General features: G+C 39.1%; 1 protein-coding gene across 8 annotated transcripts in view; it reads left to right on the top strand.

The window, feature by feature from the left end:
* LOC127512273 (cytosolic phospholipase A2 gamma-like) overlaps nt 1-26,768 on the top strand; it is a 136,144-nt gene that overhangs the window by 66,490 nt on the left and 42,886 nt on the right. For 2 of the 8 annotated variants that reach the window (XM_051893043.1, XM_051893040.1), the window contains 3 exons: nt 9,980-10,059; nt 10,142-10,255; nt 21,776-21,877. The exons of 1 other annotated variant lie outside the window; for it this stretch is intronic. In XM_051893043.1, coding sequence (XP_051749003.1) covers nt 9,980-10,059; nt 10,142-10,255; nt 21,776-21,877 — 296 coding nt within the window. Of the gene's footprint in view, nt 1-9,425; nt 9,607-9,745; nt 9,886-9,979; nt 10,060-10,141; nt 10,256-21,775; nt 21,878-26,768 lie in introns of those variants that run through there. 5 more of the 8 variants (XM_051893039.1, XM_051893041.1, XM_051893044.1 and 2 more) reach the window with 5 other exon arrangements.

Below are 26,768 nucleotides of genomic sequence, written 5' to 3'. Positions count from 1 at the left end.
TACCATGATGGTGTTTTGCGTTTGCGTGAATGACTCTTTGCACCCTCTTTACATTAGTATATACTTCAGCTCGTGGAAAAGCTATTTGTGATGAACTCTGATTCTTCATGTGGCTTTCTCTTTTACCACCTGCATTATTATGGTGGTTGTCAGTATATGTTAAAGGTACAAAACAGATTTTAGTAGTAGTGTGCATTGTTGAATTTACTTGTTTACATTAAAATTTTCTTGTTTGTAAATTACAGTTTTATACTGTAAAATTGACAGTTTGTTCTGTAAAGGTGTTTACAGTTTTTCTGTGTTTTTTACAAAATTATTCTGGCAACCACAGCTGCCAAAATTATTTTGTAAAAACTACGGAATATTTTTTACAGTGTATGTATAGATGTTTTGCAAGTGTTGGTTTTTTTTTGTTGTTGCTGTTTGTAATTTTTTTGTTTTTGTCACAGCAAGAGCTTTTGAGAATAATTTGACGTGAATATGGAACATACTTATTATTTTTAAATTTAAATATTTTATTCTTTGCATTTTAGGTTTCATAGGGAAATTATTAAACGGATAGTAAAAATGACAACACCAAGGAAAGTTCGGTAACACTTTATAATAACTTTCATTAATAAATCATAAATATTATGTAATGCTTAACAGATCATTAGTTAATACATATTAATATAGCTAGAAACATGAGATAATGTGCTTGTTAATGTTTACTAATGAACTTATTACCTAACGATTAACAGATCATTATTTCTTGTCAATTAAAATGCTTACAAATGTCAGTAAAGTTTCAATTCATAGGATCATGGAAATCTACAAATGATTTTAACCAATGTTATACAATGATTAACAACACATTTGCTGCCATTGAGGTATGATGCGGGTAAGGTTAAGGACAGATTTGGTGGTACGGGTAGGTTTAGGGTTGGTTAAGGAGTCGGAATTGTACAGGGGTCAATTTGATTACTATAAGGCAACACAGATGAATCTGTTTATATTACACTGTTTTGATAAAGTATTTTCTTGAAAATTTGATTTGTTTTCTCTTGTTAATATATGATTCAAGGAATATCCTGTTTAATGATATACAATAGTACACTAATATAATAAAAACATGTTTTGCACACAAAATACAATGTGTGTTATGTCTTTAGCAAGCATTTAGCTAGTATTTAGCTAAACTTAACTAACCACCTTTACACAAACATTGTTGCAGCAGCTAAAAGTCTAATGGCCATAACCATACTGAATGATTAGTAAATGTTCATGAACATTTACAAATGATGAGTAGTTTCATTTTTTAAAGATGTGTGAATAGGGTGAATTCAGAGCATTTGGGACATTTTTGTCATCGATATGGCTGTTCATGAAGGTACTAATGATTAGTAAATGTTTATAAACATGACTAGTTTCCAATTTAGATTGGGTCCTGGAAAAACATGAACAAATAATTAATAAATTATTTGTTAATATGTGTAAATAGTAGAAGTCTGCAAAACAAACAAAGACCAAAAACAAAACAAAGACCAAATATGTCACCATTACAGACTGTGGTTATAAGTTAATGAATGTTAACACGAATAGTTTGTGAAGTGCTTAAAATTACTTAAGCTATTTATTTATTTATTTATTTTTTGACATTTTGCTATTTTATTGACATTTGTTAGCATTCAAAAGTACATTAACAAATAACCTTTTAATCATTGCATAATTTCTGTTAAAATCATATGTAGATTTGCATGAAAAATGCATGATCATATGAATGGAAACTTTACTGACATTTGTAAACATTTCAATTTACATTAAATAATGATCTGTTAATCATTAGGTAATGTTTAATAAGTTCATTAGTGTCACAGATTGGTGTCTGTAGTTAAGCGCACAACCAAGGAGATCTATTCATGAGACTTTTAATATAACAATCAAAACAATAAACAGGAGAATCAACCAGGAGAAACACACCACTTGACATAAACAAAGCTAGACGAGGAACAGACAGAAGCATATTATATACATGGTGAACAGAGACTAAACGAGACTAATTAACTAGACACATCTGAACTGAGGACACTAATCAAATCAGTAACCAAGGATACAAACAAGTGGAGAACTGAACAGACTCAAAGAATAACAAAGAAACTCAAACATGAACAGGGGCCTGTACCATGATGGTAGTTGAACAAACTCAGGGTTATAGGATTAGTTTCGAGTTGACAAAACCAAACCACTCCAATCCGGCTTTGTTGGTACCATGATGCTGATCATCAACTTTCTCTGTCAACTCAGGCTTTGATCCTGAGTTTGTAGAGCGCGTGCATGTGAATGCGTGACATCAGTGGTGAACAGCCAATCACATGCCTTGCAACAGAGAGAAACTCTGATTCACTTCTCGTGAGAGAGCCAGCGCGATTCAAAACTCTTTTGCTGAAGGTTAAGAGATTGAAGAAAATGAAGAATTTAAATGCATTTACACTAAAGAAAATACTTGTCCATGAAAGAGGAAAAATAAAAGAAATGATCTTGCTCTATCAGTGCAAGTGAAACTTGTGAAGTTAGTTTATATAGTTGCTTGATAATATAGAGCAATAGAGACTCAAACATGTAAAGTTACATGAAGTCATTTTTAAACAGTTATCTATTGATTCTACAGCTTATTTATATTACATGTGATCTGTATATATCAATATTCATTTAAACTAAATGCTTAATAATAACTGTTAAACTAAAATTGCTTGTGTGTAATGGATTAATAATAATATATATCATATAATAATTATATAAATCATAAAATAATTCTAATTATCATTAAAGCCAGACAATTTCATCTTTAAATATTTGTTTTTACTATATAGTGACCTTTAATTTGGAGGAAGTGAAACCGGGGGCGTGACTTTATAGCGTTGGATGTGTCAGTATCACTTTGCTCACATCTGATTGGTCCAATTTCGGTTTGAGATCTCTTATCCAGAACATAACCTGCCCCGGAGCAGGTTAGCTGTGGAGCGTAAGTTACTATGGTGATTAACACAGCTAAAAGCCAATCACTTTCATGGTACCTAAAACCCAGGATTGGTGCAAACTAATCTGAAACTTACCTGGCTAGCCAGTGAATCCGGCTTCATGGTACAGGCCCTAGGACAGAGAAACAGATCAAAAGACAAACTCAAAACGTGACAATTAGTAAATATTAACAAGCATATTATCTCATTTAATATATATTAACTAATGATCTGTTAAGCATTATATAATGTTTGTTAATGATTTAGCAATTAAAGTTTTTATAAAGTGTTACCATGTTGGGGAAAGTTACTTTTAAAAGTAATGTATTACAATATTGCGTTACTCCCTAAAAAAGTAACTAATTGCGTTACTTAGTTACTTTTTATGGAAAGTAATGAGTTACATTTCCTCACCTGGGCTGAGCTTGCTTGTTTGATTTTTCATAACAACAAAAAAGGCCTTTTCACACTAAAAGTTAAATGAATAAGCCTCAGACTGAGCAAAATGAAAATTCACATCTGTACAGTAGAGGGCGCAGCTCAAACAAACCTTTCAGCTGTGTTGCCACTCTGGATTGAAGAAGAACAGGATGCAGGAGAAGAAAGTCAGCAGCAAAGACATTGGTTAATAAAGTGAGATTAAATACATATTTAATCTCAAAAATATGTATTTAATATGTATATTTGTTTAATACATTTAATTATTGCAGGTTTGTGCAATGTTCTGAGATTGCATTTCATTGTTTTTATTAATTTTGAGGAATACTGACTCTGTTTTGTGCAAGTTGAATGAAGAAATGATGACTACTTGCATGGTCAGTTTGACTCTGTTATGGTCAGGGAACTCACACAGTTTCACAGCTCTTGCAAAGAAACAGGATTCTGAATTTCAGATTGATTGATTTAGTAAATCCCTGTTATAATCTTTTACCATCATCAGTGTGGTCAATGCTCGATCATGAATTCAGAGTCTGATTGTCTGTTTCAGAGTGTTTGTTTCAGTTAGCTTGGAAAACATACATGTGCGACAAATCATCTTATGTGTAGCTGGGTCCATTTATGGTGACAAAATGATATTGCATAGGAACAAGCAGTATCATAGACAATGCAAAATTTATTGAGTCTTTGCTAAATATATAGACACATCTGTGGGATTTTTGGTCTGTGCTGTCATTTTAACAGTCAAGTGCTGTATAAATTCATAGTCGTAGTTCCCAAGAACCTTCACAGAGCTGAAATAAGCTTCATTCCTCTGTTGTCAAGTTTGATGCTCGACTCTTTCTGCTCACAGTTCTTCCTGCTGAAGCCACTCGTTGAATCCTCCAGCATAATGACGGGCCCTGAGAGACAAACAGACATACTGATGTCTGACTTTTATTGTTTGTGAGTGACTGAGGATGAATCCAACGAATTATCTTGACTTGTCTAGGTTTTTGTGATTACCGGATGATAATTTAAATCATAAAACATTATTTAATAGCAATATTTATAGAGCTTTTTCTAGCCAGTTAAATAATTTAGAGCAAAGCATAACTGACTAATGTCACAAAATCACCCTGTTTGGACTTTGTTTTCTGTTTGCATTATTTCCCTGCCTGTTTATCATAGTTAAACTGATTTGATTTCTTCATTACATTCAGCAGTGTTGTCATTATCACCTCATTTGTCTGTGTATTTAAGCCCTGTGTTTTCAGTTCAGTTTTGTCCAGTATTGTAAGTGTATGGTTGTACTTCTTCGTTTACGTGTGTGGATTTACTTATGGATTCATTAAAGCCTGTTTGAACCGTCATCTTCCTCGTTGTGACTGTGATTAACAACCGGTTGTGACAACTATATAGATATTACAATGACTTATATGATTTTATTCATTTCCAGGCCTGGCATTTATTTAAATTCCCTGATATAGCCAGGTTTTCAATGATCAAACGAAGAAAAGCAAACATAAATCATAATTGTTAAACTGCATTATATGCAACCATTTCTACATGCAAACAGTCATATAACTGCCCATAAAAAAACAAAAGTGTATTTGAACTTTTGCCTGATTTCTCACACCGAGTTGTCAGCAGACTCTCCTGGAGCGCATTCTGTTTTACAGTGAAAAACCCCGATCGTTCCGGGGTGCAAATCAGGCCCAAAATCTAGCTTAAAATCTTCAAGTGTGTGGCCAGCTTTAGCCAGTCATCTGATGTGAAAATTCTATTACTCCAGTGCTGATATAGATAAATTAACTAAATTAATAACTATTGATTCTTACAATGGAATGAATCAATACTGAATTTACTTAAGCTGGACAATGACATCATTTTCTTTAACAATCTGCATTGTAAAAAGCGCTATATAAATAAAGGTGACTTGACTTGACAGATATCAGTAGATACAAGCACAAGATACAAGGTGTAAAAACCTTTCTAAAAGTGAATTTACAGTAGGTCAGTGATAAAAAGATGTTTGTGTTTGGAAAATGCAGTTACAGGAGAATTAGGTGAAGAAGCAGAGAGTAAGTCATGTTGGCTGTTGTTAGGCTATTCATTTATTTTCATGTATTTTAACTCACTCTGGATAATATGTTGTGGAATGGTCTCGAAACCCGGCCCGATCGCTGCTGGCATGTGAGGCAAATGCATTATTAATAGCTATGTTTCCATCCAAAGTTGCGTTTTTAACTTATGCGCAAATTTTGAATATCGCAAAAAACATTTGCGAATAAAGCAGTGTTTCCATCCAGTGAGTCAAAGAGAACAAAAACGTCACTTCCTGATACACTGGCGCTAAATATTACTAGGAAAAAGGGAAGTTTCTGCAAAAGAAGCCATTGTATATAATAATTTTCATTTATAATAAATTATTTGCGCTCAGACCGCGCAGATGAAACACAATAAACACTGTCATGTTATCTTGCATTCAAATGCCTGGTATTTGTGAACACAATCGTGTGAGGCGCTGGAGGGAATTAAACCGAACCACTTTAATGACAGACTTTGCTCAGGCATTACAGAATGACCAAAAACAGCATTTCAGATGCTGTGCAACGAGATCGGTCCGCTGGTTGGTCCAGTTATGTCTTTTCTTGATGCGCATCAAAAATTCAATGTTTTTTTATGTGATGTTCCAAAATGCGCATTAAAATAGGTGGATGGAAACATAGCTATTGACGCTGAACACCTCATCCTCTAACAGTCGTCAGTGTGCAGTAGTATAACTGCAAAACTCTCACTATTTGGCCACTGTTACACACGCAATGCAAGTGGATGTCTGTTTATTACAGCTGACGCACAACAAAATGCTTCCCGAAAAATAAAGCGCAAATGATGAACGAATGACAAGGAAGCACACAAAATGAATGTACAGTACACCAGAGTAAATACAGACAAGAGTTTGTTGTTAATCGCCAACAGCACATCAGCTCCAGACAATCAAAACCCAGTGTTACGCACATGATAAGGAATCAAAGCAGCCTCCGCGTCTGTTTTCAGGCCTTCCCACTTAGCTGGAAAGCTGTTCTAATATAAACACGGGTCCTAAAGCACTTGCCCAGTCATAAACCTTCATTCCAGTGTTATTCTTTTGAGCTGTTTTGTATTGTGTCCCATCTCTTGTTCTGCAGTTTTTTTTCTTTTTATTTTCAAATCTCCTTCTAGCTCGTTCTCTCTCCTCGACCGCCATACGCCCCCTAATGCAAATTGGTTACAAGTTTGTTGTTGGTATCGGCCAGACTAACTTCCAAATAGTGTATTTGAAATAATACTGAGTCCACCTTTAATTTAAACCGGAGGGTTAGATGTTGTTATACAGTTCTATAAAGATCTGTACAGTTTATTGATATTCATTTTTATTTATTTAATAAAAATCTAACTTTGTTTTGTTCAAATTAGTTTACTACGGTAAGACTATTATAAGTGTTTCTAGACCGGGCGGGATTGTTTTTACGGGAAATTGCGTGATACGTCATTTGCCTGTTAGTTGTCACAACAAACGAGAAACCTTGAACCTCTGGAATCACCTGTTTTTTTGTAAATGCTGGTTAAGCTCCATCCACACACTGAATAGAATCAGCATCTTTTTAGCCACCACATTAACATCTCTTGTCATGGGGATGGGGGAACATGACAAGAGATGTTAATGACAAGCTCGATTGTTTGCTGGCAGATTCTGTTCCCACCCTGTTTCTTACACAATGAGGTTCTAATATTTATCAAACTGATGCTGGTTAAACTCCATGCACACACAGAATAGAATCAGCATCTTTTAAGTCACTACATTAACCGCTTTCATCACATTGTTGGGGAAACGGATTCTGAGAGCTGGATTGATTGCTGTCACATTTTTTTCCCCACCATGTTTCTTACACAGTGAGGTTCTAATATTATCAGACTGATGCTGGTTAAACTCCATGCACTCACAGAATAGAATCAGCACCTTTTTTTTAGCCACTACATCAGCATCTCTCATCATGGGATTGGGGAACGGATCTCACAGCTGGATTGTTTGCTGGCAGATTTTGGCTGGATTGTAAATGGACCTTTGGAGAGAGAGAACATCCAAATGAACAAAACACAGGATGGCCACAGGTGATGGCAAACAGGATTTCAGTAGTAAGCCTGGAGAACCTAATTCAACAGCAAATGAGTTATGATTTACCTGAGTGTAAGCAAGCAAAAAAAAATAGGAAATGTCTATAGAGGATAGGCAGTTTATGTATGCATATCCTAATCACAGTCTGTATCACAGTCCATAGAGCTTGTTGATGGACATCACTGCATTGAGCTTCCATTGAAGAAAAAGGATGTAGCGTTTGTTGTTTCTTCTCTGCACGCTCAATTTCTGAAAAGGAAATTCAAAAGAAATTCAGCTTTCCACTAGGACTATTGTAGATTCATGGAGGACATGAAATTGAAGCAAAACCTGGCAGAATCTGGTACATCCCACACCACAGGGTGCATTACCCACAAAAACGCAAACTTCGAGTTGTGTTTGACTGCACAGCTACCTACCAAGGAAAATCACTCAACTTTCAACCCTCCCCACTCCCCCGCTGGCCTGCACTCACACTGCACTTAACGTTCCGTGCCGGAGCACGCTTACGTCATATACGATGCAACTTTTTGAACGGAAGAAATGCACTTTTGCGCTAATACATTTATCATTTATGCCGTGCAACGATTTTCACTTGCACGTAACAGAGTATTACGAAGGCAGCTGATAATGGAGGAATTTGCAGCTTTACTTGCTACAATTCCTGTTCATCAATAAGGTAATAAAGATGTTTGCCGTCGTAATGATGACAGTTGTGCGCACAAAAGTAGTAGCTGTTCCGTGCTCCGGCGCGATTAGCGCTCACACTGCATGCGAACCGCGCTCGAGCCCAACCGAGCCGTGCTCTGGCCCACCTCTTCCAAGCGGGCCAGGGACGGCTAAACGAACCGGGCACAGAACGGAGCGATCACACTTGTCAAACGAACCATGCTTTGGGGGTCAAACGCGCTCGGGCACGGTTCAGAGCGCCTAGTGTGAGTACACCCTTAGAGCGCTGATTTGAAAGTAATAACTTAAAGTATAATTTCTGTAACTTTCTTTGAGAGGCAATTCTGATATTTCCTGTATATATATTTCAGTATTATTTCCTATGTTTTCTGATGTTTTCTGTACTGTTTCTTTAACGGCCACGCCCACTTGTTGTTACACGAGATTAAACAGGTTCGGGCAGGGAGATAAGGGAGAAACAGTTTTCTTACCGTTTTGCTGTCATAAAACTTGTGTTTAAATGTTTAAGGAAACACAAGATAAAGGTTTAACAAGTGTAATATCATAGGATACAAGAACCAACAGGATTTTTGTATATTTTTGTGTTTTGATTAAACTCGTACTTGTTTACAGATTTTTTGACTGACTTCTGTTATGAGTAAGAACCCATTTTTCCTGCCACTGTAATACCAGTGAAGTTAATCTAGGACTTTGCATCTACAGCTAGGATATGTTGAATATTATTTATTTAATTGATTTCTTTCCCAAACTGCACTGACTGCTCTAAAATATGAGACACCAATGTTTCAGGAGTTTAGGACACAGAATAGGACACGTGTATTCAATAACAGATTTATTTCCTATTTGAGTTTATGTATATGCTTTATTTTTTAAGAGCAAATCTTTCTCCAAGGCACTGTTAGATTCCAGTGTTTCCTGTCATTGCTATGCAAAGATTTGATTTCAAAAACAGTATCATAGATATTAAACTAAAAAAGTAATCAAATGTAATCAGATACATTACTTTACTTTAATAAAGTAATTAAAATGGTTACACTACTTATTACACTTTAAATAGGGTAACTTGTAATCAGTGACCTATTACATTTCCCAACCTTCCCAACACTGGTTAAGTATTATGTGTGTAAGGGGCGTGTGTTTATGTAATGGGGGGCTGCGCTATATAAGAGCATGTCGTGGGACTCCGCTCAGAATTCACCCCTCGAGGCCCAGATTCCCACACACTCTGGACTGAGCTCTGCAGTAGCCATGCCAACCACCGTGCTGGGATTGCTGGGAGTTTTGCTCTGTGCCCTTGCCGTTAGTTCTGGTGTCACGCCACAGCCCGACTTCAGCGTCAAGAGGGTAAGACAGCTAGATGCTGATGAGAGGAGGAATCTAGCCTATATGTGTATCCCACAGATTTGTAATGATGCAGGGACATGGACTATATTTAGAGACCAGAATATCCTTTGGAAAATGTTGATGTGTGTCCTTCATATAGGTGGCTGGGAAATGGTATCTGATTGGTATTGCCAGCAACACAGAGTGGTTTGTCACCTGTAAGGCAGACATGAAGATGGGAGTCGCCATGCTGACACCGACTGATGAAGGAGATCTGGAGATGGCATATTCCAGTCTCAAGTAAAATAAACTGATCACTAAAAATAAACTATGAACGAAACTTTCCCATGTTGGATAATGCAAAGATTTTACCCATTTGTCCTCGGTCTTCCAGTCCTGATGGCACAAGCTGGAGGATCAACCAACTCGCTAAGAAGACTAATATTCCGGGAAAATTCAGCTACCGCAGTGAACGTAAGAAAGATATGACCACCTAGACATGAAATACAGTATAGTGGTTTATACAGGACTCAAATGAAAAATGTTTGTTCCACAGGCTGGAAGAATGACAATGACATGCGTTTTGTTGATGTGAAGTGTGATGAATTTGCTTTGATCCACACTGTCAAGACCAAGGCCGACTCCACTACAGTGGTCAGCAAACTCTATGGTAACAGCACCAGCATTTACACACCTTAAAATTAACTTGAATTTGTAGCAGGCTGTGAATTTAATGTTTGCACGTGGTTTGGTTCAGCTTTGTTTTGCATGACTTCTCATGCTGCGCCTAACCCCGGGCAGGGTGGGGCAGTATTTCAGATACAGTACATGCATATTTGAGAAACAAAATACTATTTTGTATTTTAAAGCCTTTGAAAAAAAGTACTCAAATATATTTAAGTTAATTATTCTTTTTATATTCTGAATACTATTTCCTGTATCAACTAGTTCAGACCACCAACCTTACCTTTCATGCACATGAGCTGCAGCTGTACGACATCTAGCATTGATTGGGTGAGCGAATTATCTGTGTTAAAAAGGAATAGGATAAGGTTACGATGTCATGGTCGATTCTACTTGTTGATTAAGGTTAAAACAAACATTCAGATATGCCTTTAGTTAAAATGAAGGAATAAAAGAGCACTGGCAAATGAGAAAAACAGTGTTAGCCAGTCAGTCTTGATAGTTAATTGGTTGTTGGTTTTATCAGCTAGCTAGTCAAATGTGTTTAAGCATTACTGTTTGCTAGGACTGTATGATTTAACTTTTTCTATATTGTTTATACACTGATCAGGCATAAACATTATGACCACTGACAGGTGAAGTGAATGACACTGCTTTTCTTTTCATTACGGCACCTGTTAGTGGGTGGGATATATTAGGCAGCAAGTGAACATTTTGTCCTCAAAGTTGATGTGTTAGAAGCAGAAAAAAAATGGGCAAGCGTAAAGATTTGAGCAAGTTTGACAAGGGACAAATTGAGATGGCTAGACGACTGGGTCAGGGCATCTCCAAAACTGCAGCTCTTGTGGGGTGTTCCCGGTCTGCAGTGGTCAGTATCTATCAAAAGTGGTCCAAGGAAGGAACAGTGGTGAACCGGCGACAGGGTCATGGGCGGCCAAGGCTCATTGATGCACGTGGGGAGCGAAGGCTGGCCCGTGTGGTCCGATTCAACAGACGAGCTACTGTAGCTCAAATTAGTCAAGAAGTTAATGCTGGTTCTGATAGAAAGGTGTCAGAATACACAGTGCATCACAGTTTGCTTATGGGGCTGCATAGCCGAAGACCAGTCAGGGTGCCCATGCTGACCCCTGTCCAGCACCGAAAGCGCCAACAGTGGGCACCAGAGTATCAGAACTGGACCACGGACCAATGGAAGAAGGTGGCCTGGTCTGATGAATCACGTTTTATTTTAAATCATATGGATGGCCGGGTGCCTGCGCGTCGCTTACCTGGGGAACACATGACACCAGGATGCACTATGGGAAGAAGGCAAGTCGGCGGAGGCAGTGTGATGAAATACACAGCAAACAAGGGGTTAATGAGACTAAATTAACAAGACACACCTGAACTGAAGACACTAATTAATCAGTAACCAAGGAAACAAACAGACAGGCACACAATGAGAACTGAAACAATTAAACTAGAAAACTGACTAGAGTTCGCAATACTAAGTTCGCAAAGTTCGGACTTACGTCCTTGGTAGTTAGGACTTGTTAAGTTTGACTCAGGAAAACGGACTCCGGTGGACGGGAGGACGCACGCCCGGTGATTCTGCAAATGGCATAGCAGCGTGCCTGATAACATCACTCAGCTCGCTCTGGCTACTCCGTTTATCTCTGTATGTGTATTTTAGGCAACATTAAAACGAAACGGGTTATAAAACACCACTCTGCCTCTTTTCGTTTTATTAAAAAAAAACCAAAAAAAAACCCCCAACATTAATATGGTTCAAATGTGGTTCAGGAAATGCATTCATCTTCAATGTCTGCATACAGTATTTATAACAAAACGAAATATTAAACAACCCTGCCTCTTTTCGTTTACATTTCAAAAATATTAAACATTAAGATATGTGCATACTCTGATCTTCACAGTAATAAAATGAAATATAACATAGACTAAAACACAACCCTGTCTCTTTTTGTAAAATGTCAGTTTTAATGATCCATTATAAATTAATAGCCATTATAAAAGGTATAAGAATATACAATAAGAAATAAAGCAAACAATTCAGTCAAACGTACAAAATTAGTGCTTTAGTAGGCTACAACGGTAAAGTTAAATAGCCTAAATAAAGTTATGAAACGTCACTTTGCCCTTAGCCAAAATGAACAAATTATAGATTCATGAGACCAAAGATCGCCGTTAGATATACAAAAGACGAATTATGTCATGTTAAACCACTACAGAGACATCAGAGCCAGCGGCAAACGTCAGAAGGACTAGCCGAGGTAAGGCTGTTCTCGGCAGGGTACATGAGCGCTGAGCACCCGTTGATCGCCTGGATCTCACAACTCCGACAACGTCAGATCCAAATTTTAGAAAGGCGCCATCTTTATCAATAAACCACAAATGTGAGCTTTAAACCAGTACATTCTCACCTGAAAACTCTTAAAACTACATGTCATGACGTAACAGTAATATGTTTAAATTACGCAGGTTTTCTCCTTTACTATTGACGCTTGCTGGTTAGTGCAAGATGCATTCTGGGATTCCTGGCTGTCTCAAGTCCGCACAAGTCACCTCTCGATGCATCCTCGATAAAAGGGGCGGATCAAGAACACATCCGGGGATTTGAACTGTACTTGGCTAGATGTGAACTTTGAATTGGAACAGTATTTGGGCAGCGACTGATGACATTTCACAAGTCCACAAGAACAAAAGTACAGACAAGAACACATACTGAGAAACGGCTTATGAAACTGAAGACAGGGAAAAAGCATGAAAACAGATCAAAAACAAACTCAAAACGTGACAGTACGCCCCCTCCTGAAAAAGGCACGTCCTCGCACCGTAAAAGATAGTCCAACAGAGGGAGGGAGGGAGGGAGGGTGGGTGGAGGCCGTTGAACAAACAAAAGTCCAATGGGTGGGAGGGTGGGTGCCCTGGAGACTGACTAAGAGAGTCTTAGGCAAGGCGGTAAGCCTCCAGGGTGGTATTGGTGGTACAGGGAGGTGCAGGAATTTCTGGGGCCCAGGGTGGTGCCGGCAGCTCAGGGGGCCATGGCGAAGCCGGCCTCCTTGGCCATAGACAGGTACCCCGTCTGCAAAATTTTCTTGGGCATAGCTATGGGTTTCTAGACTGGAATGGACCCAAGAGTAGGCTCGTAGGTTGGCGCGGGCTCTGGAGCAGACTTGGGGACTGGAGCAGACTCTGGAGCAAACTCAGGGGCTGGAGTGGACTCTGGAGCAGACTCAGGGGACTGGAGCCATCACTAGACACTAGTCAGGGGCTGGAGCCATCATTGGACACTGGTCAGGGGCTGGAGCAGACAGTGGAGCAGACTCAAGGGCTGGAGCCATCTCTGGACCCCAAGACATCCCCTCATACTCCACTAGAATGCCTAAGGGCACAAGTGTGGTGGCCATAACGGCCGAGGGCTCAGGCGTGGCGGCCATCTTGGCTGAGGGTTCAGGCGTCGCGGTCATCTTGGCTGAGGGCTCAGGTGTGGCAGCCATCTTGGCTGAGGGTTCAGGGGCAGTGACCATCTTGGGACGAGACTCAGGAGCAGCGGCCATCTTGGGACGAGGCTCTGGGATGGCGGCCATCTTGGGACGAGGCTCTGGGATGGCGGCCATCTTGGGACGAGGCTCTGGGATGGCGGCCATCTTGGGACGAGGCTCTGGGATGGCGGCCATCTTGGGACGAGTCTCTGGGATGGTGGCAATCTTATTTTCTGGACTGAGGACCCAGATGGTCTTAGGAACTGCAGATGGATGGAGTGAAGCAGACTTCAGCGCTGACCGATGTTGGACACCCATTTACGTGCACGTGGGAATGCCAGTGGACAGAAATGGACCGATCCATCGGGCCAGGCTAGGCTAATAGCCCCGGACTTGTAGCACCGATCCCAAAATCACGCTGCATTTCCACCATTGGGCCAGAAGCTCCGCAGCGCTTCACTAAAACCCGCCCGTGACACGCCTCTCTGGAACAACGTCACACAAACCCGTCATTTCACAAACAAATGGAAGTTTTATCAGAAAAATAATCAAAAATAAATCAGTGGAAACTAGCGAGATCGTAAAGTGAACATGATAAAAGCAGGCATTTGTTGGCATTTTGTTGTTTACTTAAAGATTTAAACCCCAAGCATCAATGTTTTACCAAACAAATTGATCATAATGAATTAATGTGTGTCAAGATTAAACATTAGTCACAGAAATAAAGTGGTATTTAATGTTATTTCACAAAAGAAAGTTGCGTATTCAGTTGCGTCTGTTTCTGTTTATTTGTAGTCATGTTATTTGTAGTCATATGTTTACATCACATTTACGCCACAAATAAGAACTAATAAGAACTAATATTCAGTATTCGCATACTGACAGGCAGCTTTCTGTGCATGGCTAAACGGCCAAATGCACACAAAAATGTCAAAATCCGAGTATTCGCATAAACACGGCCAGTTTATGTCTTGAGTAAAGGTAAACAAATGGGAGAATTTGATGTATATCAATATATTGGGTCCGTGCATAAGCTCTTAAAGTTACAGCAGCCTAAAATGAACATTATTTAAATGAATATAATAAATAAATGTGGGGAAAAAATACAATTATACATAAATAAGGAAATAAAAGTATAAATACTTATTTTAATTTTTTTTTTACGTATATTTTTTTTTTTTTTTTTTTTTACATTTCTTCATATATTTACGTATATATTTATTTATTGTTTTTGCAGGTTTTGTCCTCCATACACTTCTTACTTTCTATAATTCACTGATTTTATTTTATTTTACTACAATATTATTACATAAAATATGTAGCGTCTGGATAGATCCGGCTAGTCAATCAACTTTGGACATTTCAGAATGCTTTTAGCCTCCTGAACTGTGCATGTAAATCACGAATCGGCTCCGGCAAGTCCGGGACCAATTGCCCTATTGGCACCTTTGTTACCCCAGTAAAGAAAAACAGAACATATTCTCACCAGCTCCAGAGACTTCAAAGAGTCACCCTGGTGGGACTAAAGGTGATATGGTCACAGACACTGGCCACAACCCCAATACACACACACATACAGACACTCACAAACACGCATGGAGATTGTGAATGTACATTTATCCTCCAAATATGACTGTGCCAATATGTACCCGTCGCTGTATTTAAAGGTGCATGTATTTATCCCTAGTATATAAGCTTAGCTATGACTGTATTTGTATCAGTTTTCTTCTAAACGATAAAACTCAAGTATAAACTGTATCTCACCTTTTATGTCTTTGCCATCTGACAAGTTTGGTCTCATTGTAAAGCTTTCGTTATGCTCTAATTGAAAATGTATGTCACATGACTGTAAAATGCATTTTTCTATTTTTAATGGTACTTTGAAGAAAATGTACTCAGATCGGACACTTTATAAACCATGCAAATTAGGTCATAAATGGAGACAAAGAAAGAGTTTGCCCGCCAAAATCGCACCCTCATCATTGGCTGATGTATCCCAGGAGGCGTTCTGGCCTGTTGTCCTTAAAACACAATGACACGCATCTCTCATTGTCTCTCGATTGTCTCTCGCCATTTAACACACGTCTCTCCCGGACGTCTCGGCGACCGCGCTTCCATCACGCGCCCCCTCTCTTCGGGACGACCATCTTTTGGCAACAAGTTTCTTTGTCAAACCCTCTTCATCCGTCGCCCTAAGTCTTCTCTCTTCATCGCCTAGGAGACGGACTCTTTTTCTTTATTTTCCGGTTATCTTACTCTTAAGTTAAACCCTTGTTTGAAAATCCCGCCGAAGAACACCTTCTCGGAAAAGGACCAATCGCTTCAGCCGCACGCACCGAAACTCCTGCAGAAACACGAAACGACCACAGCACCTGAACCTATGCAAGTATAGAACCATTCTTTCCAAAGCGTTTTAAGCTCGATGTGTAAGCTGAGTTTCCTTGCTGGCTCTCAAAGGTTTTAACTGTTAGTAAGTTGCCATTCCTTTGATCACCTCTGTTTTCTTGACTTTACTTTCGCTTTCTATATATGTGTATTGTTTGTGTATGTTTAGTAGTATAGTCTCTGTATCCGTAGTTTCATATATATTAAATACATTATATTCATGCTCGATTGTTTTTTTTGCTCATGCAACAAACCCAGGTCACTTTAACGTTTCGATCCAGTATCCTTGCTTTACGCATTGATGCTAGAATAGGAAGTCTTTCTCGTGGCCAGAGAAAAACCTTCCTTTTATAATCGGCTATGAGGAGCTAACGGTTTGCTGGACAAACTAATAGTTTCTCTAAATTATTATCAAACCAGAACTAATCATATATGTGATTGATTATAATTCGTTGTAATTAACTCACAATATATGTATAATTCCCTCTCGGGTCGGTATATGTATTATAATTAATCATAAAGCTTTATGATTTATTATATTCATATATTTCACCCATAAATTAATTAAATACCTGTACAGATTCGCTACAAATATTTGTGTATGAAAGAAAAAAAAGAAAAGAAAAGAAAAAAAAAACACAAAAAAATCCAAAGTCATGATTTGGGGCCCTCTAGCATCCTGGGCCCATATGCCTGGCATACTTTGCACCCCGTAATGGTGCCCCTGTGCCCTTGAGCGACACACTTGCAGTATAATTGGAAAGAGGTTGGTGATAAAACCTGCGGGGCATTACTGCCTGACGCACCTCTGCTGGTGCCAAACTGCCAGCCGCAGGGTCATCAGCTGGGAGCCACCCTTCACTGATGTTTCGTCGCTTAAGTCCCAGAACATCTCAGGGTAGTGGGGCAGCAGACAGGGACGTCTCCCTGCCGCTGGACTTAGATCTCAGGTTCTTATGCCTTGAGGCTTCTCAGCATCCCAGCTCTTGTCAGTCCTCCTCAGCCATAGCCAAAAGCTTTCTTTCTCCGCCTCTTCGGCAAGATCTTTTACTTCTTACTGACCTCGCCAGAGCTGAAGCCGATGTGCCTCAGGAAGTGGCTGGTCGACTGAGCAACGAAGCCAGCCTATCTCCACTGGTTAAGTTGTTGCTCTCCATCCCTTTCCCTGGCATTCCGCTACCAGGTCGGTGTATCGTGACTTTTTCTGCTCATATGCCTCCTGTGCTGCTTCTTCCCAGGGCACTGTGAGTTCCACTAGCACTACCCGCTTACTCGTCTCAGACCACAACACAAGGTTTGGTCTCAATGTGGTTTGTGCAATAGAAGCAGAGAACTGCAGCTGCCTGTCCAGGTCTGCTCAAAATAATCAGTCCCTGCCACTGGCCAGGATTGATGGTTTATCCTAAGTAGGGCACTTCTGCACTAAGTGACCTGCTCTTACAAATTGGACAGGCTGCCTCTTAGGGTTCTGGGGCCTCTTGTTTGCCATCACTCTTGCTCTTTTTGTGCATTCTGCCAACTTCCTCACCTGGTCATGGCACCACTTATAGCGGCCCTGAGTTAAAGTTGTTTTGTGTGGAGTCAATATAATGCCACATATGTTTGCAGAAGAATTAAGTATTAAATAAGTTTGTGCGTTTCACTTCATGGCATTGTTTTGACATGGGGTGGAGTCAAGAAACTGGGGCGTGTTCAGTGGGCCTGGCCACACCTCCCTCCTAGTGATGTCATCTGCTCGAGACGCAGATAACAACTGATCAAGGCATCATGGCTGAGAGGCATGCGGGTGGATCGTTTCCTTGTTGTACTCACACTTTTACTTGAAAATGTGCATGGTTTTGTTTTGTTAACTAAATGTGTATTAAAAGCTTTTAATATTCAGAGATTGGTTAAAGTCTTTGAGGCTACTCCTGAAATAGCCTGAAATCTGCTGTTTATTTCTGTCATTGTGCAAGATTTTATGCTGTTGATGATTTTTTTTGTTTACTTTTATAAATTATATTATTGTCCCATGTTTTATAAAATAAATATTATATAAAAAAAATGTTCATAAATCATTTTCATAAACTTCTATAACTTTTTTGGTTTCACATTTTAAATTTTTTTTTACACAAATTAAGAAATTTCTGTCACTAAAAGATATGTTGAATAAAACAGAAGTCAAAAATTTAAGCTTGAGTCTTAGACCTTTTTAATAATGTATCGTCTGTCAAGTTACATTTATAACTTACATTAAACCTAGTAGTAACTTTGAAATAATGTAATCAAAGTGTGTGCTGGGTGTTAACAGGTTTTAAGCAAACGCTAGTAATACACATTTAGTTAACAAAACAAAACCATAAATGCTATAAAATGTGCACACTCACACTGAGAGAAAAGAACAGCAGATGCTGGCTTTTTCAGACAGTTCAAGTTAGCAAACTAGCCTTAACTAACTTCTTTAACTTAAGCAAACGTTGTTATAATACACATTTTGTTAAAACAAAAAGTTTTAATGCTATAAAAGTGTGCACACTGAGAGAAATAAAGAGCAGATGCTGGCTATTTTCATACAGTTCATCTTTTAACATTTAGTTAACAAAAAAAAAAACAAAAAAAAAAAACATGCACATATTAATGCTATGTGCGAGTACAACAAGGAAACGATCCACCTGCATGCCAAACCAAGATGCTCAGGGAGGCAGCTCTGATCAGTTCTCTTAAGGCCATCTTTCATCAGAGCAGCAGCCATTTCACCCTGTAGCCCAAGACTGGTTTCCCACTGAAGCTAAACAGGATTGAGCCTGGTTAGTACCTGGATGGGAGACCTCCTGGGAAAACTAGGTAGCTGCTGGATGCGGTGTTAGTGAGGCCAGCAGGGGGTGCTCACCCTGTGGTCTGTGTGGGTCCTAACACCCCAGTATAGTGACGGGGACAATATACTGTAACAAGCACCGTCCTTCGGATGAGACCAAGGTCCTGACTCTCTGTGGTCATTAAAAATCCCATGGCACATCTCGTTAAGAGTAGGGCTGTAACCCCAGTGTCCTGGCCAAATTCCCTCCATTGGCCCTTACCAATCATGGCCTCCTAATAATCCCCATCCATTGAATTGGCTCTATCACTCTTTCTCCTCTCCACCTACGGCTGGTGTGTGGTGAGCGCACTGGCACCGTTGTACTGTGGCTGCCATCGCATCATCCAAGTGGATGCTGCACACTGGTGGAGGTTAAGGAGAGACCCCCTGATATGATTGTAAAGCGCTTTGGGTATACAGTTGTACATAGGAAATGCGCTATATAAATATACCATTCATTCATTCATTCAGTAACTGTGGTTGCCATATGCTTATCTGTGAGCTCAGCTAATTACTCTGACAGGCTCTTATTGGTTGTTCAGAGAGCACTGGAATTCTTTCCCCTGCCTCTTGGAAAGAAATTGTGTACACTCGCCTTCCCTTGCGGATAGAGAGACTACGGGACTTGGCCGAATTGATTTTCATCCTGGCCCAGCTCAGCAGCTCTTCCAGCCTCTTGATGAGCTGTGCTGTGTGTGCATGCCGCTGTCTGGAGCAGGATTTTGACATCATCCATGAAGCACCGGAGGGGAGGCAACCTGAATCCTGCATTGTTCCTTTAATCCCCTCGCTATGGTCCTTGCTCCAATCAGGATGACCTCAAAGGCTGCTGTGAATAAAATGGGGGAAATTGAGCACCCCATAGCTATTCCCCTGCCAAGTTTTTGCCAGCTGGTTGTAAAGTCATGTAGTAAGTGGCAGATCTTCAAATCCACAAAATAGCTTTGGATGATGGTATTTACACATGCAGGCACGTGGAAAAAGTCCAGGGTAAAGTCAATCAACCGATGTGAGAAAAGAGCCATTGGCTTTCTCCAAATCCAGCCAGACAACATGAAGATCCTTCTCATCCCTCTTAGCGAATTGGATCTGGTCCCAGATTAAAGGATTAGTTCATTTCAGAATTAGAATTTCCTGATAATTTACTCACCCCCATGTCATCCAAGATGTTCATGTCTTTCTTTCTTCAGTCGTTTTCTTCATTTTCATTCAGAAGTGAACTAATCCTTTAATGTTACACCCTGAGAAACTCTTTTTACTTCTTCGTTCCTGCTCTTAGTGCAAATTAGTCATGTTATTCTTTCATCAATTTGGTCAAAATGTAATAACTTGTTCAACTCTGAAATGACTTTCTGGTAACACTTTAAAACAAGGTCCCATTAAGTTAACATTATTTAATGCATTAATAATGAGCACTACATTTGTTACAGGCCTATTTCTTATTTGTTAACATTAGTTAAACTGCTCTTTGTTAGTTCATTTAGCTCAAGTTAACAGGTATAACTTGATTTTAATAATGTAAATATTGAAATTAACATGAACTAAGATTAATAAATGCTTTATAAGTATTTCTCATTGTTCATGTTAACTAATGTTAAAGGTACAATATGTAATATTTTTGCAGTAAAATATCCAAAAACCACTAGGCCAGTGTTATATATTTTGTTCACTTGAGTACTTACAATATCCCAAATGTTTCCAACTATTTGTAAATCGTGAGAAAATTGCAGTTTTAACCAAGGCTCCGGGACGTGTGAGGAGTCGCCTGTCAATTGCGTCATACCCGCGGTCTGCCTCGGTTTCCAGTTTTATTTTGTAGAAACCATGGAAACACCAAAGACGCTTTAATATATTACGTGTTTTAATAGACAAGGGAACAACTGTTTTGATATATTTATAGACAGAAAACGAATTGTTATATAGCTCAACACGTTTAGTCTTATTGTTTAAATCAATTTTCTTGATTTTTTTTTCGAGTACCATGCTTTACCATGCCTCAGAGAAAAACACTATTTTGTCAAGTAGCTAACATAGCATAATCAGATGCAGCTATATTTTTATTAACAGTAATACATAATTTTCTTCATCATACGTTTTAAAATTAATTGCATGCCATTTATCAACACAAGACATCCAATATTTAATATATTCTAAAATCGATCAGCTTACTGCACTGTGTCTCACAGCAGCCACCGAGCGAACGCTCAGAGTAATGTTATAACATCATTTTCAACACTCTCAAATGTATCTAATATGATAAACAGAGCTGTTACCTCATACTCATGACCGGAAAAGCGGAAGCGGCGCCAGCGACTGTGTCATAATAAAAGTTCTGCTGCTCGTGAGACGTGTGTTGTGCAATCACTCCAGCGGCCTCGTTCAACTCCAACAACGCTCGGTCCTGCTCTGCTTCATACTACAGTAACGTTAATAATCTCATCCATGAACATGAGTTCTTCCCGACTCCAATCCCTATTCTTTTGCACCGTCCGCTCTAAAACTTGGCGTCATCAACCTCTAGCGGACAAAATTATTACATATTGTACCTTTAACCAATATAACCTTAATGTAAAATGTTTCTTGTTGAACATCTTATTCCTCTCTGAAACATCATAATACGGAAGTAAATGGATATGAATGCCATTTCTAATCTTACTTAAATTTCAACCTGCAATGTGTACTGTAAAAAACATTAGCTCAATTAATTATTTACTGTAGTTTGCATTGATTTAGTCAGAATTGTTTCTGTGACATTTTGATGTGCTTGTATTTTTTTTATTATTTATTTTTTTATTTTTTGTAGGCAGAACACCCCACCTGAGCCAAGTTGTTTTGGACAAGTTCACTGCGTTTTCTCGGAAGCAAGGCATTCTGCCGGAGAACATCGCCATCCTGTCTAAAAATGGTAAAACAGCCAACACAAGCTCATTGGAAAAACGTACCTGTGGCAACATTTTTGTACCAATACGTACATATCACTGCAGTTTCCAACAGAAATGAACACTAGAGGCAGTAAAACAGCAAGCACTTTTAATCGTTTTCACACACAATTATGATTACAGGGGCAGATTATGGATCAGTAAAGACTTGTTTTCACACAGCTCCTTGCACAATTATGTTATGACCTCAAAACACTATCATAGTGCATGATTTGTAAACAAACATATTTTGGAGTTTGCATCATTAACCAGCTCCATATGTTCAGTTTTACTTACACTAAGCTTGCTTAGTAGCTCAGCTGGTTAGTTAATCCAAAAATGAAATTTCTGTCATTAATTACTCACCCTCATTTCACACCGGTAAGACCTTCGTTCATCTTCGGAACACAAATTAAGATATTTTGATGAAATCCGAAAGATTTATTTTATCCTCCATTGAAAGCAACGTAATTACCAAGGTCCAGAAAAGTAGTAAATCATCGTTAAAATAGTCAACGTGACTACAGTGATTCAACCTTAATATTATAAAGTGACAAAAATACTTTTTGTGCGCAAAAACAAAACAAAAATAATGACTTTATTCAACAAATTCGTCTCTCCCCTGTCATTCTGCAAAGCTATTTATTAGTGCTGGGTAAAAAAATATATAGATTTCTCGATTTTAATCAATTCTCATTTTTATTGTGCTTTGTTACTTTTGATATGAAGCAAAGTCTCAGATTTCAAATGACGTCCATCTTATTAGAAGATTCAAAAAATAAATACCGTTTTGGCGCTGTTTAATGTGGCGTGACAGATCGCTTCAGCGCCTCAGTTAAAGAGAAGCGGCAGCACGGAGTGCATGTGAACATCCTCTCCTCCGCTTTAATACCAGTTACAGCGTGAAATAAACATGAATAAACATCTAAAGGTATGTTAAAATATACAGTACAACTTACCGAAATCCGTATCATGTCTTGTGTAATCGCTCAATCAGTGTTTCAAACTCGGAAAGACGTCAATAAAACAGCTTGTAAACAATGTCACATAACGTCACATTCATAACATATTCAGTGACCATAAACTCATTAGTCAGCTAGAAAAGTGTACTCTAGAAAGCAAAATTCTGATAAATATAGCTATGCACCGTTACATATTCATTATAATTTTTAATGTTCTTCAATATTTACTGCATGTTTGAATAAATCAGTTATGACAGCCAAATGTTTATATTTCAAAAAAACGAATTGGAGTAGAAATATGATTATGTAATTCTAAACTCTATTTATACTCTATTTCGCTACTCGCTACTCTATTTATAGAAGTAGCGAGTAGCGAAATAGAGTATAAATAGAGTTTAGAATTTATACTCTATTTATACTCTATTTATCAAATTCATCTACAGCTCAACCTGGCAAAGACTGAGCTTCTCGTCTTCCCTGCCAATCCAACTCTAAATCATGATTTCAGCATCCAGCTAGGCACATCTTCTATTACCCCATCAAATTCGGCCAGAAATCTTGGAGTAATCCTTGATGACCAGCTGACCTTCAAAGACCACATTGCAAAGACCGCTCGGTCATGCAGATTTGCACTATACAACATCAGGAAAATCAGGCCCTTTCTAACAGAACATGCAACACAACTTCTGGTCCAGGCCCTGGTCATTTCTAGGCTTGATTACTGCAATGCTCTTCTGGCTGGACTGTCATCATGCACAATCAAGCCTCTACAAATGATTCAGAACGCTGCAGCACGTCTCGTCTTCAACGAGCCCAAAAGAGCACACGTCACGTCATTGCTGCTCGCATCAAATTCAAGGCGTTGACGCTTGCTTACAGATCTACCACAGGCTCTGCACCCTCCTACTTCCACTCACTCTTACGAGTCTACACTCCTACCAGAAGCCTACACTCATTAAAGGAGCGAAGGCTCATGGTACCATCACAGAGAGGCGCGAAATCACTCTCCAGAACATTCTCGTTCACTGTTCCTTGCTGGTGGAACGATCTTCCTGCCTTTATCCGGAATGCAGAATCCCTGGCAATATTCAAAAGACAGCTGAAAACTCATTTCTTTCGTGAGCACTTAACCTCATCTTAAAACAACAACAACAAAAAAATTCTTATACCTATCCTTTCACTTTCTCTAATCCCTCTCTATTGTAGCTTATGATACTCTGAGCATTACCTAAGACTTGTATTGTGAGCACTTTTTGTGTCTATTTGCCTTGTCATGACGACTCGCTTGTTGTATTCCTCACTTGTAAGACGCTTTGGATAAAAGCGTCTGCCAAATGAGTAAATGTAAATGTAAACAATAAAAACATAGGCTAATTGAGTGTAATTTAAGTGTCTGTATATACATAAGTTAATTTAACCTTTAATATTATTATAGTAGTACCAACTGACTTACATGTGTAGTTTACAGCATTAGTTGAGATTTTTTTCCTCTAGAAAATTTGCCATGTACTTTAACTGAAATACTACATCCAGAATAATCGATATCAAATCGAAATCGTAATCGAATCGAAAGCATGTGAATAGTAATCAAATCGAATCGTGAAAATTGTCAATAGACCTTATTTACCAGAGAAACAAGCGCGCCACTATCTTTAGAATATTGTCTTTGAGCAGGCTCAGTATTGGCCGTCTCTGGTCACATGAGCAGCACGACGCATGCATTTGATGCTGACAGAGGAGCCAGCTAATACCAAAGAGTATAGAACCCAAGAGTAGTGATGGGAAGTTCGGTTCTTCTCCGCAAACCGGTTCTTTCGGACAGTTCGTTTCAATAAACCGGTTGAAAAAAACTGTTCTTTTACGCTCCGACATAATGACGTCATCCGCGATGACGTCATCTATTGCAGGCTGGGATGAAAAAAAACAACACATTCAAATAAAGTCAGTAATCATAACATCAGTCAACTAAAACATAATTATAATCTGAAACGTTTCTTACAATTTAGTTTTGCATCTAAAGCATCCAAACACATATACAGGCAGTGATGTGCAAACGAAGTTTTACAGTTATGAAGTTAATAAATTAGTCTTCATCAGCGCAGAAACCATGATCCTCTTACATTACGATTTATGTGGAATTAAATAAACTTACGATTTGCCTCATTCGAGTCCTCTCATAGCATCAGTTGTTCTAGTTAAACGGTGCTGTGACAGTCATTACTGTTCGGTAGCTTCAGATCATCACACGCTGAAACATGCATGCGCAGTATCATCAGCTCATCGTTTCTCAAATCGAACGTGTCCGAAAAAAGCAGTTCTTGGTTGTGTACTGGTGATCTGAAAACCGTTGCAACCGATTCTTGACTCGAGAACGAGAACGGTGACAGGCCATGTACGTTTGTTCGTGTACGCCGCGCATGCTCACTCATTATATCAGCTGCTCTGCTGCTCGTGCTCATCATCATCAGTTCTACACAGCAGGTTATGTCAGTGTACTGTTGGAGTAACTGAATAACTCCGGGATGTTGGTTTATTTCGAGTCAGAGCAAGTGTCAGTCATGTCAAAAAGTGAGTAACTTTAGTAATTTGTCGATTAGTGTTTGCTTACTGGAGATGCGAACTGTTTAGAACGATTCAGTCCGATTTGGTGAACTGGTTTGACCGTTTCACTAAAAAGAACCGGTTCAAAAGAACGATTCGTTCGCGAACCGGACATCACTACCCAAGGGGCGATACTTTTTGGGCAACAGCCACTAGATGGCGCTCCAGTAGTGTGGCTGCCATTATGGGGTGAAAATACTAACTGGACCATAGAATCCTTCACATCTTACGTACCCAAAATCGGCGAATTTCACTGCCAAATCAGAAGCGCAATAGAACATTTTTCAAATGAAATCATCAGTAAACTTTATGGCACCTACAGTATATTGTCTTATATACGTTTTATTTTACCAGTTGTGGAATTCAACCACTCAACCATCTAACGTAGTTAGCCTACTTTGAGTATTTCCATTTTATGCAACTTCAGGACTGTAGAACCCCCCCTATTGAAAGGGGGGGTTCTTTTTTTCAAAAAGTGGACCTTTTTGCAGTTTTTCTCCTCCTTTTGTATTTAATTATGAGGTTCAAATACTTCATTTTGATGACCTTTTATGCACTAATTTGTGCTGGATTAGCTTGTCTGCTGGTATCTTAACGAGCACGCTTTTTGATGCACCTAAAATATTTACTGCATTGTTGTCAAATTGCTTCCATATAGGCTATTATATTGTAGACTATTGAGTGGATAAAATATAGAAATCCTTTTAATTAAAAAAAAAAAATATATATATATATATAACCCCTCCCCCCCATCATTCAGAGGCGATGCTTCCCTTTCATGGGAACTGTCGACGCTACGTCATATGACGTTATGGGAACCTTCTGCGTGATTGCGTCGTGAAGCACTCTTGTATCTAACCAATGATGAGACGAGACGTCGGAGGCGGGTGACGTCACGGACCAGGAAACTATAAAGCATACCCAGAACAAAGAACGCTAGCTTCTGTTGTCTTCAGCAAGCGCTCTGTGTTATCGTGTGTCTTATTTGGTGTTGTTTGTCTTATTACATAAACAAGTCACAATCTCTTCGTCTGAGGACAAGAGTATCTCACACCAATCCATATATTTATATATAAAAAAGACACGTATTATGGCGAAAAACAGCAGTTGAATGGGAGTTGAGCATGCCCAGGCAGCTCTTGAGGGAGCTGTCTGTGCGCATTGTAAAAAACTCACTCTCAGGACACTGTGTTCCTGTGTTCCCCGCGGATCGGGTCCCGCTTCTGCTGAGGCAGAGCGGAGGCTCCATTCGTGGGGTTCACAATTGGATCTGACAGAGGGGTTAGAGACGGGCGCCGCCCTTTCTCTGCCCTTA

The sequence above is a fragment of the Ctenopharyngodon idella genome, chromosome 5, assembly GCF_019924925.1.
Source record: "Ctenopharyngodon idella isolate HZGC_01 chromosome 5, HZGC01, whole genome shotgun sequence".
Taxonomy (NCBI): Eukaryota; Metazoa; Chordata; class Actinopteri; order Cypriniformes; family Xenocyprididae; genus Ctenopharyngodon; species Ctenopharyngodon idella.
Note: the sequence above shows the minus strand (reverse complement) of the source record. Positions and strands in the feature narration are given on the sequence as shown.